Source organism: Capra hircus, chromosome 4 (genome assembly GCF_001704415.2).
Source record: "Capra hircus breed San Clemente chromosome 4, ASM170441v1, whole genome shotgun sequence".
NCBI classification, from domain to species: domain Eukaryota; kingdom Metazoa; phylum Chordata; class Mammalia; order Artiodactyla; family Bovidae; genus Capra; species Capra hircus.
Genome location: NC_030811.1, coordinates 101,392,203 through 101,406,683, shown reverse-complemented (window position 1 = coordinate 101,406,683; position 14,481 = coordinate 101,392,203). Strand labels below are relative to the sequence as shown.

General features: G+C 34.3%; 1 protein-coding gene across 3 annotated transcripts in view; it reads left to right on the top strand.

Annotated features, from left to right (window-relative positions):
* Positions 1-14,481, top strand: part of PHF14 (PHD finger protein 14) — a 196,130-nt gene that overhangs the window by 89,683 nt on the left and 91,966 nt on the right. For all 3 annotated transcript variants that reach the window (XM_013963156.2, XM_013963157.2, XM_013963158.2), the window contains exons 15-16: positions 4,343-4,393; positions 4,512-4,633. In XM_013963156.2, the coding sequence (XP_013818610.1) occupies positions 4,343-4,393; positions 4,512-4,633 (173 nt within the window). The remainder of the gene's footprint in view (positions 1-4,342; positions 4,394-4,511; positions 4,634-14,481) is intronic.

Sequence of the window (14,481 nt, the reverse complement as noted above, 5' to 3'; positions counted from 1 at the left end):
CTCAGATTGACAGTGTTCCCTGAGCAAATAAAGTTCTTAAAAAATAACAAAGAAGAAAAAAATAGGAAAGTGTTAAGATTTGGAATGATTTTCAAACTTTCATTTACTTTTAAGAGTGTAATAATTGAAAAGGAACCTCAATTTGGAAATAAACTTTCAATCATTTGGAACGTCTAGATAATATATCTGTGTTAAGTTCTAAAGCACATACTTATTAAATAATTGTTTTTTCCTTCTTCCATGCACTATGTTCTCCCTTCTGCTTTATCTTGTTTCTAAAGTAGTGTCAGGCTCAATGTATTCCATGAAATGACCACCTGGTTATGAATACTTATGTACATCTAAGATGGGGCAAGCTCTTTGATTATTGAAACCTGTTGGATGAGGCACACTTTTTTTTTTCCTGTCGTTTCTCCTTCTTTTTAACTCCCGTTATGTTTTTGATTCACTAGAGATACCATGTTTAACATATTTTGTCTGTTTTGTTTATAGATTGGTGTGAATTACAACAGTTGCTGGCACTTCATTAAAACTAGGGGGCAAAAACCCACTACTCTCAGTATTTTCTTGGTTGAGAGACTTGATATTGTGAAACATTCTGTTTGGATTAAATCCTCTTATTTTTTAATTTTTGGAAATATGCTGCTGCTGCTAAGTCGCTTCAGTCGTGTCTGACTCTGCAACCCCAAAGACGGCAGCCCACCAGGCTCCCCCATCCCTGGGATTCTCTAGGCAACAATACTGGAGTGGGTTGCCAGTTCCTTCTCCAATGCATGAAAGTGAAAAGTCAAAGTGAAGTTGCTCAGCCGTGTCTGACTCTTAGCGACCCCATGGACTGCAGCCTACCAGGCTTCTCCGTCCATGGGATTTTCCAGGCAAGAGTACTGGAGTGGGGTGCCATTTCCTTCTCCATTGGAAATGCTAGTTATATTTGCTAAAGAAGCTTGCTATAAATCACTTTGGTAATGGATCATGTTAGTCATTGTATGTATAGGGTACCAAATTGAGTAGAATATAGATAGAGTCAGCTTGAGGTATTGAGGTCTCCACTCCTTTGGGTAGACTTGTCTCCTTTGTCTCATTTCCTTGTTTCAAAATGTAAGAACTTTTCATTTAGACATAAGAGTGTTACAGTTTATTTAACTATCAAGTGAGAATAAGACATTTGCTTTCTTTTGATAGTTTTACTCATCTCTATGTGGGATTAAATTATTAATCTTGGATTTATCATGTAAGAAAAATCACTGAATTGAGAGTTGTGAGACCTGGGTTTGCAGTTCACCTTTAATCAGTTATCAGCTGTGTGATCACAGCTGATCAAGTTTCTTCCATGACCTGCTTTCTCAGAACTCTAAAATGCTATAATTTCATGTTGCTAGTAACAACCTTGTTTTTCTGGCTAGAAATTGTTTATGTTGGTTTCTTGTATTTAGTTATTTAAAATTACTGCAGGAATACATAAATGATTACCTTCTTGAAATATGTGCACTTAAGTTAAAAATCACTTAATTATAAATGTTTAGTCATTTAAAAATACTACTTTCATAAAATATAAAACAGAATTTATAAATAGAGATATGTAACTATAGTTATGAGATAGGATCAGTGTGACATTATACTTTATGATGGTAATTGCAGTATGGGTGATAGCTTACAGTGAATGATGTCGGACTTGTTATCTCCAAAGAAGATTTAGCTTCAGGACCAGGGACCAGGCTTGATCACTCAATAGCTTTTGTGTAGCAGAGTTTTATTAAAGTATAAAAAGTGAGAGAAAGTTTTTGACATAGACATCAGAAGGGGGAAGGATAGTGCCAGAAACCCACTAGTCTTATCAAGGCCTTATATACTTTTACTAGACCTGCTCCCACAACATACATCTTAAATTAACAAGATTAGAGCTAACAATAGAAAAGTCTTACCAGACCCACTCCCACAATATATGTCTTAAGGTAATAAGATTAGTCAGAATGTTCTTGTCAAGGAGAAACATGTCCTTCAGCAAGATAGATTGTTATATTGACTAAGACAAAGCTTTGTAGGGAAAAAGCCTTTGTCCTTTTCTCCTCCTTGAGAGCCCCAAACCCCTTTCTCCTTGAGGGCTCTGGACCCCTTCTTCCTTGAGGGCCCTGGACTCCTTACCAGTCTACCTAAAGATCAGCTCTTCCATGAGTATGTAAAGCTTCCAACTGATGGAATCAAGCCAGATGTTTGACAATTTAAAGTATTAATCATAAATGGTAAATAATTATATATTTTTAAAAGAACTGAGAATATGTACTTGGACCATTGACATATATACTTTAAAAATTAATTCAGTGAGTAGATGATTCAAAACTAGATGACTCAACAAAAGATGGGTTGAATGAAGAGAAATATAAAAATGTGTGAAGACCGTTTGAACATTCTTTAGATGTTCATAGAACTAAAATAAGTAATTTGAATATTTTTCCTTTGATAGTGGTTATTAATTTTGATCACCTTATTGAAATGGCTCTATGCATAATTTTTGCAAATTGAAAATAGATTATTAGAGAAGGGAACAATAACTTACTGTTTTTGTCAGTGTTATCATTTGTATTATCTGGTGTATTCATTTGTAGTTTCAATCCAGATACTTATATTTATTTTATTTAAACAAATTTATTGAATTTCTATGTAATATGCATTATATTAGGGTTAATTGGGTCTGAAAAGATGAATATGACATGGTCCTTACCAGTTTTGGGAGAAATTGTGTAGGGAGACAGAATTTGAAGCATGAAAGAAGGAATGTCATAGAGGGGAAAGATGACTATACAAAGAGCTAGCCATAAGGTTTTAATTAGGACTTGGGTAAGTGTTGTCAGTATTAAAGGCTGTTTTCAAACTTTAATGTGTATATGACTTACTTGAGGATCTTGTGAAAAGACAAGTTCTAATTCAGTATGTTGTTGTGGACATGAGATTCTTCATTTCTAACTCCCAGTGGATGCCAGTGCTTATGAACCATGATTCATATTTTGAGAAGCAAGGCTTAGTACTAATCTTTGAAATTAAAAATAGATGTATATGTGCTCAATCACTCAGTCATGTCCAGTGTGGACTGCATTTGAAATCTTTCCCTGGGTACAGTCTTACTTTTTCTTCCTAATTTCTTCTATAATATAATCAAAATATACTGATTGAGAGTATAAATGTAAATGAATATGTTGTCTTTAAATCTGCTTATTTTGAATGACTGACTTAGTTAACTCTTGGTCATCTGTTGTTGTTCAGTTGCTCAGCTGTGTCTGATGGCTTTGTGACCCCATGGACTGCAGCTGGCCAGGCTTCCCTGTCCTTTACTATGTCCCTGAGTTTGCTCAAACTCGTACCCATTGAGTCGATGATACCATTCAACCATCTCATCCTCTGTTGCCCCCTTCTCCTCGAGGGGCAGATTAAACAGGATGTGGGTTCTAAATAACAAGTGACTTGGTTCTGTGGAAAATTGAAATGACAGTAGTTTAGAATTGTTTGGTCCCTACTGTAACTTGGGAATAATGTTCCTTGATCTCAGCAGTCAGACAAAGTAATTTTTGAAAGTGGCGCCTCCTTTCTCTTCATTCTGTCTTAAGAACAGTGATCTTTACATGAGAATTGTAGATCTCCAGAGTATGTGCTACATGGTCAGGATTTTTAACATACAGGCTGCAAATACTATTGTACTTGTATTACTTTAAAACGTACAAATGTTGTCTTTCACATGGTAAATGTGTTCTGAAATACAGGATATAAATTTCAAAAGTTTTAAGTAAATAAGCTCAAGTCACCTGTACCATGTTTTAGTTGATTTTACTTTAACCAGGATTGGGAGACATCTGAGCCCTTTGCCTCTCACTTTTTTTATAGCTGTAAAAAATTGATTCTTGTTACTCTGACATGTTTTTGCAGCACACAAACATACACACACACACACAGAGGCATACAATAGATGTATTGTGAGTCCAGGTTTAGCTCTAGCAATCATATATGATAAGTTATGAAAGTTTAAATGTTCTTTATAAATCATCATAGTATGACATCTATGGTGTTCATAAATCTTCAAGCTAATTTTGTAGCTTATTTTTCTTATCAGATATGTTATTTAAAAGTAAAGCACTGTTACTGTAGCCTGTACTTAATTTGTCGTGTTTTTATTTTCTATGATATAAATTGTAACAAAGTGCAGTAGAGCAGTACTGCATTAATTAGAAATGCTGCTAACTTTCCAACTGCTTAACCTAAGCAGTAACATTTAACAGAGAAAATTTATTTTTACCATTAATTAAACATTGGATATTTTTGTGGATTTTTCTTTCTTTCTTTCTTTCTTTTTTAGAGAACCAGAGGACGAAAACGAAGCTTCATTCCTGAGGAAGAAAAACATGAGGTTGGAATAAGTTAAGCATATTTTGCATAGTCCAAACTTTGAGAAACTTCCTTGCTTAAAATTATTTCTGTTTTCCTCATATCCGGATTTTATATTTTGTTTCTTCCTTGTATGACAGGAAAGAGTTCCTAGAGAGAGAAGACAAAGGCAGTCTGTGTTACAAAAGAAGCCCAAGGCTGAAGATTTACGAACTGAATGTGCAACTTGCAAGGGAACTGGAGACAATGAAAATCTAGTCAGGTAAGCTGGTTGCTGAGACTTTATCTTTAGGGGATTAAGGTTCCATCCTAATCATTTTCTCATCACAGATATAATGGGGGAAAAAAAATCACAGTATAAGACCTTTCTTAAAATCTTATTTAGTGAAAAAAGTACTTCACAAACAAATTTCATCCCATGTGCTACACATGGTTATTCTCTGGATTTAGATATAGTTAAGAGTGATAATCTGGATTTTGAACAAAAGAGAATTAATTTTCCCTTGGCATGAGAAGTTGACTGTGTTCTATAGATAGAGGCCACAAAAATAATTTGATCTAAACTGTTTGTGCTAAGGTTATTATGTTTTATCTCATAAAGCAATAAAATTACTGAGTTTTGTTAGCATATAAAAGTTGATAAGTTTTTTAGCAGTAATGATAAGAAATACTTTTTATTGACACCAGCTTTGTTAGTACTTTATCATTTTTCAAAAAAATGTGTTAAATGCTTCTCTCTTATGAAATAAAGAAAGGTGAAAAGATGGCCTAGGTAGACATTTTTTGTTTTCTGTTTTGTTTTCTTCTTTGTTTCTTTGTTTTGTTTTGTTACTTTTTTTTTTTTTAATCAGACATAATTCTAATCAGGAATCTCAGGTGATATGGCATAGTGGGTATTCCTGAGGGTCCAGAGACTGCTAACTTGAGCCATTTGCCTCTCTTGCTGAGATGATGAAATTGCACAAAGCTTTCAGTGAGATGAAGCAGTGGGTGGGTGAGAAAAAGGAGACCTCTATCTAAAAAGAGGTATCCTCTTTGAAAGGACAGTGACACAAAGAAATTTTTAGTATGTTATGGGAACACTTTCTGATTTCCTTCAAAATTTTGTCTTTTGATAAAGCCCTAACTCATGGCATAGAAATTAAATGATTCAAAAATTATTAGTTAATGTGTATTAATACCTTTATAAGGTTTTAAATATTTGCTTCCAAAATGATGTCATGTATTTGATGTATTTGTCATTAGAAGTATAATTTGCTTGTTTTAATTTCTTAAAGGCACGTGGTTTTAAATTTCATGGCTTTATGCCATCGTTGAGGTAGAAAAAGAAAAAGTATAAATTCCAGTGAAGAAATACAGAGTGCTTCAGCAGACTTGAGAAGTCTGTAATATTAGACCACTGTTTTTTGAGATAGTTTATGTAAAATATCATGAAAGCTTTCCTGGAGATTAAGCTTATTTAAGTTTAGGGTAAATTAGTTCTAATATCAGAAGAGACCCATGGATAATCCTCATCACAACATGATGTGCTGATTTATATAAAAAAAGAAATCCCAAGCATAAGCATAACGTACTGGAATGCATAAAACAACAAATAAAAGAAAAAACATAGAAACACTCTTACATAATGAACAAAAATTCAGTCTAGAATTGAGAGTGGCATTGTGGGGCATTTTGAAGCAATAGTTAAGAGAGCTGGTTATTCTTTTTATAACTATTAAAATCTATGTAAATATCTACCTCCTATTTATTTTCTTAAGATAGTAGGCTGATGCAGGTCTTTTTGCTATAGACTCTATATGTTTTTGTCAGGTTTGTATTTTATCTATTTGGTCATATTTGAAAAAAAGAACCTAAGAAGTAAATACAATTTTCATCTTACAAACCACTTTATAACAAGAGTATCTCCAGGACATTGTTTTATAGTTGTCTTAAAAAAGAAAAAATAGGTATCACCTTTCTTTGACTCTTGATAAACATTTTTATCTATTAGTAGCCTTTCCTCTCATTTATTTAATCAGTTCCTATTATAAAATTTTCATCCTCACTTGCATTATTATAACATTCCAGTGTCGGATTTTTGTGAAAGTCTTCTGGAAGGTAAAGATATTTTTGTTGCTCTAGAAATGATGGATATACAAATCTCTTCCTTAGTTTTGCCTTGTTAAGAAGATAATATCAGATTTTCTGCAAAGATTTTAGAGGTAATGAAGAGGGAATTAAATGTTTTATAAACGTTATATACTAATAATGCTCTGAGAACAAAATAAGCTGGATATAAAGCCTTGCCATAAAATGTTTTATAGTTATAATGTGATTGTTCTTTAAAAATACATATATATTTTATCTATATTTTATATACACACACACACACATACACATTTAGTTTAAGCACATTGCTTTTGGGTTAAAGAAGAATTTTATGTAGAATTTCATGTGTTTCAAGAGGTAGGCTTATAAGCCAATATCTACCATTTCCCCTAAGATCTCTTTTATTTTGTAATGGTACCATTGTTGTTTGCAAACCCCTCTCCCCAAAACCCACACTTTTATGATTAAGTTGCATCTTAAATATTATGTACACATGCTATTTTTTTAACTTTACTTTTAAAACATTTTAAATTAACCTTTTTTTCCCCTGAAGATATATTTCAGTGCTTGATCATATTACTTATTATATATGTTTATTAAGTCCTCTTATAAAATCAACTTCTTGGGTCATAATTTAATTACTAATATTATATTGAATATACTGTATTTTCTCAGATTCCTTTGAACTAATGTACATGACTCACTGGAATCGGCTGTTTAGCAGCTTTGATTTTGAAACCACACTTCTCTATGTAATTCAGGCTATATAAAAAATTCTTACGATGTTCCTGGCTTTTTCAGTTATTTGTAAATGTGTATATGTTAATTTACATGTATAATTTTTTTAATATTATGAGAAAGCTGCATTCAATTTGTCAGTTACCTGTAATAGTAGGTTCCAAATGTTATTTTCTGTTTTGCCTCTTTAGTTTTCTCAGGTCTGTGACAAGTAATTTAGAATTTCTGTGTCTTGGTTTTTTCCTCTCGTATATGATCACGATCATGCTGTGCTCCATTATAAGCTTTGTGAGTTATTCTGTATAAGATAGTAGGGCAGTGGTATTATTAATACTTAGTAATTCAAAGAATACATGGATGTGTGCTCTGAAATAAGGGTTCTAAATGGTAAATATGTTACATTAATAATACTAATGCATTTTTTTTTACCTTTCAGAGAGTGTGCTTGTCCTGTTTTTGTATATGATTATTCTTGCAATAAGGGAGACAAAAAATTTGAATTTGTTGAAACATGGTCCCTAAAATGATTTGACCAACTATTTCTTCTAAACATGGGAAATACAAAAGTTATCAGTGTCTTAAGGGTGAAAGATGGTTTACATTATTATATTGATTAAAAAAATAGTGCTTCCTTTTTTGCCATCTACTTTTTAAATTTAATTAAAATTTAACTGGAAAGTTTCCAATTGAAAATATATTCCTCTGTGTTATTTAGTGCAGTTAAATGCTAATGGGCAAATTGAAACTGTCTTCAAATTATGAGGTCTTTGTGGATATTTATCTTTTTGCTGTGAATGTTCCTTGTTGGAGGTACTTTTGAGCTCTTAGTGATATCTTACTTGGTTTTGCTTCCTCAGTTCCTGGGACATTTAATTCTCAGTAAATGCGTGGCAAATGAGTGACTTTGCCATATGAGTAGTGACCGATTATTCTTTGCTGAATTAATTTAAAAACATTTACTATTCTAATTTATTCCTAGAACAAATTGTTCACTCAGTATAAGTATATGATAAAATGTTTAAAAGACTTAATAAAGGAGGATTACTTTCATGTCGCTAAAGAGCAGTGGTTTTTTTCTGTGTTTTAGAAAAAGGGCTAGGCATCACAAATTTGAAATGTTTGTTGATATATTAATGTAAAAGTAGAAATAAAGTGATTATTCTTCTTGAACACATTTTATTTTCAAAAGATAGATTTTAGACGTAGGTTGGCTTTTGTTCTCTACACATCTTTATCAAACCATCAAATTAGGAATAAGACCAAAATTTTAGGCTTCAGATTTTATCTTAACTATGTAAACTCAGTGGGCACATCTTATTACTTAACGGGAGATAGGCGAGAGGAAAAAGGTCTCCTAAAACTAAGATCCTTAAAATCCATTGGTCCTCTTAAATAATATCTTTAGTTTTACCTTGTATTGTGGCCATTACTTAGAAGCATTGAGGGTAGGAAATGATCTGTGCAGCTGTTTTATTTTTATAGCTAAGTCTATACCGTTAAATGTTTACTATATTCTCTTCCTTATTTGAGTATATGGCAAATTATGTAGGTATTGAACCATTTTGGTTACAGAGTTAGGATGTTTATTTGGTCTGTTAACACTGTTATTAGCACTTTTATTTATTTGACATTTTAAACATCTAGCTTCTGTGTGCCTTCCTCAAAACAATTTGTTGATATCTTAAGTTACTAGGAACACAAACACAAATTCATATTTATCAATTATTTCAAATATTGGTCTCTGTGATAATTCAGATACATTTCCTGTTTTAGCTTTCTGGAGGTTTATAGATTGCCTGGGTCATAGTAAGGGGTGTTTAATTCCCCAGAGATTCTGTTAGACTAAGAGAGCAGATCTTATTTGTAACTCTGTGTTAACTCTATGTTCACAGAATGTAAGATCACTTTAAATACTAATAGATTGTTTTAAAGTACTTAAAAAAATAAAACATAGTTTCATTTCTCTTAAGAATAATTGATTACATTTGATAGATTGCCTAAAATATTTCATACTGTTCATGGGGTTCTCAAGGCAAGAATACTGAAGTGGTTTGCCATTCCCTTCTCCAGTGGACCACATTTTGTCAGAACTCCCCACCATGACCTGTCTGTCTTGGGTGGCTCTGCACAGTCTGGCTCATAGTTTTCATTGAGTTAGACAAAGCTGTGGTCCATGTGATTAGATGGGTTCGTTTTCTGTGATTGTGGTTTTCAGTCTGTCTGCCCTCTGATCAATAAGGATGAGAGGCTTATGGAAGCTTCCTGGTGGGAGAGACTGACTGAGGGGGAAACTGGGTCTTATTCTGATTGGCAGGGCCATGCTCAGTAAATCGTTAATCCAATTTTCTGTTGATCGGTGGAACTGTGTTCCCTCCCTGCTATTTACCTGGGGCCAAACTGCGATGGAGGCAATGAAGGTAGAGGTGGCCTCCCTCAAAAGATCCGTTGCATGTACTGCTGCACTCAGTGCCCCCAGCCCTGCACCAGGCCGCCAGCTGACTCACGCGGCTGCCAGAGACAGCCGGACACCCACAGGCAAGTCCGGGGCAGTCTCCTGTGGAGTCACTGCTCCTTTCTTCTGGGTCCTGGTGCACAGGTTTCTGTTGTGCCCTCCAAGAGTCTGTTTCCCAGTCCTGTGTAAGTTCTGGCAGCTCTGTGGTGGGGTTAACAGCGACCTCCTCCAAGAGAGCTTAGACTAGACTAGACTAGACTATTCACTCAGTCGTGTCCGACTCTGCGACCCCGTGGACTGTAGCCCACCACGCTTCTCCGTCCATGGGATTTTCCAAGTCTGCTGCACCCAGGGCCTCTGTCCCTGCAGCAGACCACCACCGACCCATACTTCCACAGCAGACGCTCAGACACAGTTCTGTCTCACTCTCTGTGGGGTCCCTGGGTCCTGGTGTGCACACGGTTTGTTTGAGCCCTCTGAGCGTTTCTGGCGGGAATGGGGTTTGATTTTAAATGCAAATTCGCCCCTCCTACCTTCTTGCTGGGGCTTCTGCTTTGCCCTTGGACATGGGGTATCTTCTCACTGCTGGTCCAGCAAGTGCAGCCACCGCTCCTGAGCTTGGGCATGGGGTATCTCCTATCTATTTCTGCTTTATTGACTATGCCAAGCCTTTGACTGTGTGGATCACAATCAACTGTGGAAAATTCTGAAAGAGATGGCAGTACCAGACCACCTGACCTGTCTCTTGAGAAATCTGTATGCAGGACAGGAAGCAACAGTTAGAACTGGACATGGAACAAGAGACTGGTTCCAAATAGGAAAAGGAGTATGTCAAGGCTGTATATTGTCACCCTGCTTATCTAACTTATATGTACAGTACATCATGAGAAACGCTGGGCTGGATGAAGTGCTGGAATCAAGATCAATAATCTCAGATATGCAGATGACACCACCCTTATGGCAGAAAATGAAGAGGAACTAAAGAGCCTCTTGGTGAAAGTGAAGAGGAAAGTGAAAAAGTTGGCTTAAAACTCAACATTCAGAAAACTAACATCATGGCATCTGGCCCCATCACTTCATGGCAAATAGATGGAGAAATAGTGGAAACAGTGACAGACTTTACTTTCTTGGGCTCCAAAATCACTGCAGATGGTGACTACAGCCATGAAATTACAAGACGCTTACTCCTTGGAAGAAAAGTTATGAGCAACCTAGATAGCGTATTCAAAAGCAGAGACATTACCTTGCCAACAAAGGTCCGTCTAGTCAAGGCTATGGTTTTTCCAGTAGTCGTGTATTGATGTGAGAGTTGGACTATAAGGAAAGCTGAGTGCTGGAGAATTGATGCTTTTGAACTGTGGTGTTGGAGAAGACTCTTGAGAGTCCCTTGGACTGCAAGGAGATCCAACCAGTCCATCCTATTGGAAATCAGTCCTGAATATTCATTGAAAGGACTGATGTTGAAGCTGAAACTCCAGTACTTTGGCCACCTGGTGTGAATAGCTGACTAATTTGAAAAGACCCTGATGCTGGGAAAGATTGAAGGCGGGAGGTGAAGGGGACGACAGAGGATGAGATGGTTGGATGGCATCACTGACTCAACTGACATGAGTTTGAAGAAACTCTAGGAGTTGGTGACGGAGAGGGAAGCCTGGTGTGCTGCAGTCCATGGGATCACAGAGTCGGACACTACTGAGCAACTGAACTGACTAACTGACTAAAATATTTAGCATGATTTATTTTGATTATACACTTTTCAATTTATTATTTCTTATGTAGTTTATCACATAGTAATCAGTCTTAATGACAAAATTTGCATATTTATGTAGGAATGTCAAGTGATGGTATGAAAATATATTATTTGGACACTTGTAAATCAGAAACAAATAGAAATTTTAAAATGATTTGTCTTCTAATAAATTTCAAATTAGTAAAAAAATTTCCTGCACAAAGACATTTCTGGTTAATCTTCTGTTTCTATTCCTTAGTTTTACCAACAGTTTCAAGGATAGGTTTTAATGTTTTGTTCTGTTTCATAACCCTGAGTCAGTGATCAGTGTAGTACAAATTGCTGTATTCTAAAGGATTGTTTCCAAAGCTTGGAGGTCTAATATTTCTTTCAATTATGTGTAGTAAAATGTATCGCCTCATGTCACCCTTATGTCCTGTGTGATATGTCTCTTCTTGAAGTTCACTGCTGTTAGTGCTGTAATATTACTTGACTTCTCTCTCTTGCAAGTATGGCCATCTAAAGGCACAGTCTCTGTTTTACATGTCCTTATAGCTCTGCTGTTCTTACTCCAAGTCACTGAGCAACGAGCGCCTCCCAGTGGTAGGTAATGGCTTACACACTTTATAGGAGGTTGCGTTAGGGAATCATTGGCCAGATATTAAATCTTCCTAATTTTTATTTTTAATATAAAAGAGGCTTAAAAATATTATCAAAAATCTGATATGAAAATCTAATTTTACATAGAAGGCAAAGATAAAGTAGCATATCAAGTTGTTGAAAGACATATAGACTTCCTATAACTCATAGCCTGAGGAAATGTGCTAATTCTTTAACAAGAATCGCATCAAAAGGGAAGGTAAGTGTAGCGTTCTAAATACAAACCAATGAAGCACTAGAAATTATTTGAAAATTTAAACAGAAGTATAATTGTCACTTGAAACTTCCTTTTCTTAGGTTTTTTAACTGCTTAAAAAACTTTTTCATTTACTTTTTGAATAACCATAATAAGAAATAGTTTATAGAAACAGATTTTCAAGGAATTCCAAACAACATCACCTAATGCGTAAGTAAAATTGAATAGAATTCAGAAATGTATTTGTCATATTCTGGAGAGTTTAACATCATTATATCCATATTTTGAGAAAATATTTCTAAATTTTCATTTTGTTTAACAATTGATTTTTAAGCTTTTTGATGTTAAAAAAAACCCTAGTGAGGTCTACTTTAGTTTTGAAAGTTTATTATAATTTTTGAAGACCTGGTTACTTATTTGTATTAACTTAAAAAAATAAAAAAAGCTTAATTCAATCAGCTTAATACCAGAATTAAAACTCTATAAGAATACCAGCATTTAATATATGAATAATGCTAGAATGTATAAATAAATCAGCCTGAGCACTGATTAACAAAGATATTTTTCTTTATATTTTTAATGAAAGATTGGAGAAGGAAGTGGCAACCCACCCCAGTATTCTTGCCTAGACAATTCCATGGACAGAGGAGCCTAGCAGGCTATAGTCCATGGGGTCGCAAAGAGTCGGACACGACTGGGCGACTTTCACTTTAATCAATGATAAGTAGGGAAAATGCAAACATTGCAACTATTTAAAGTTTCATATGTGTCACCCTATCTGATATATTTTTTTAAATGGATATTTTGGCAAAATATGATCTTAATAATTTTGATGTAAACAACAAACATTAAAATTCAAGTAAGAAAAATGGCAAAAAAAAAAAACAAAAAAAAAAGAAAAATGGCTGTATCTGTATAGAAGTCTAGTTACATGTGCTTTGTTCAGTGTTTTTAAATCCAGACTTTGTAAATACTTAGAGAAACAATAACTAAGCTTCCCAAAGGTTGTAAATTCTGAGTTAATGATGAAACGAAACAGTTTCATAGAAACATTTCTATAAAAATATAAATATTTCATAGAAATATTAAAGTGTATTCATAAATTGTACTATCCAGTTTGGGTTTCAGGATAATATATTTTCCTATTTGCTCAAGCTTAGGATATATAGGAAGTAGTTTCGGAATTGCCAGCCCCAACCACTGCAAAAAATAAATCTATTAAGTTCAGTAGTTGCTTGTGTATGTGTGTGTGTGTGTGTGTGTGTGTGGTTAAAGTGACAAACAGTGAAATGCATAAATGTTAAATGAATAAATTGGTGAATTTTAAGAAAAGCATGTAACAAAATTTTTTATGATAAGCTTATGTAACCCCCATTTCTTTTAAGATGTAGAACAGTTTTTATCATTCTCAAGAGCTGTGCCCTTTCCTAGTCATTCCCTCTTCTCAGAGGCAACCACTGTATTTTTTTCTCCTAGAAGTTACCTCTTGTAGAACGTATAAATGGCATGTTTAGTTTTTATTTGATTTCAGCCATTTTAATGAATGTGTGAGGGAATGGCACTGTGGTTTTAGTTTACATTACTCTGATGTATAATAATGTTGAGCACATTTTTATATGCTCACTGGCTGTTTGTATATCTTCCTTTGTGAGCTAATTCTTTTGCTCATTAAAAAGAAATTGGGTAGTATGTTTAGTATTGAGTTTATATGAGTTTTTAATATACTCTATTTTGCAAATACATGTTTTTCAAACATACAATCTTTATCTATGGCCTGCTTATTCATTTTTTAATGGTATTAGAGAGCAGAAATTACTAATTTTACTAAGTTCAGTTTAGCAACTTTTTATTTTATGATTAATGCCTTTGTGTCCTATCTAAGAAGCCTTTGCTTAGGTCCAGGTCACAAAAATTATCTTTGTGTTCTTCTAAAAGCTTTATGAATTATCTTTTATACTGAGATTTGTATGGTTCATCCGAAGTTAATTTTTGTTTAACTTCAGGTATAGTTAAGGAATGTTTGTTTATTATCCCATGTGGATTTCTAGTTTTCTAGCACCAGTTTTCTAACAAATTTCTAGCAAGCATTTCCTTTCTACATTAAGTTGCTTTGATTTCATTGTTAAATATTAATTAACTTTTTAAATGAGAGTCAGTTTCTAGACTTTGTATTCTGTTCCATCAAGCTATGTACATATTTCTAGGCCAGTACTAATGTCTGGATTATTGAGGTCTTATCGTAAG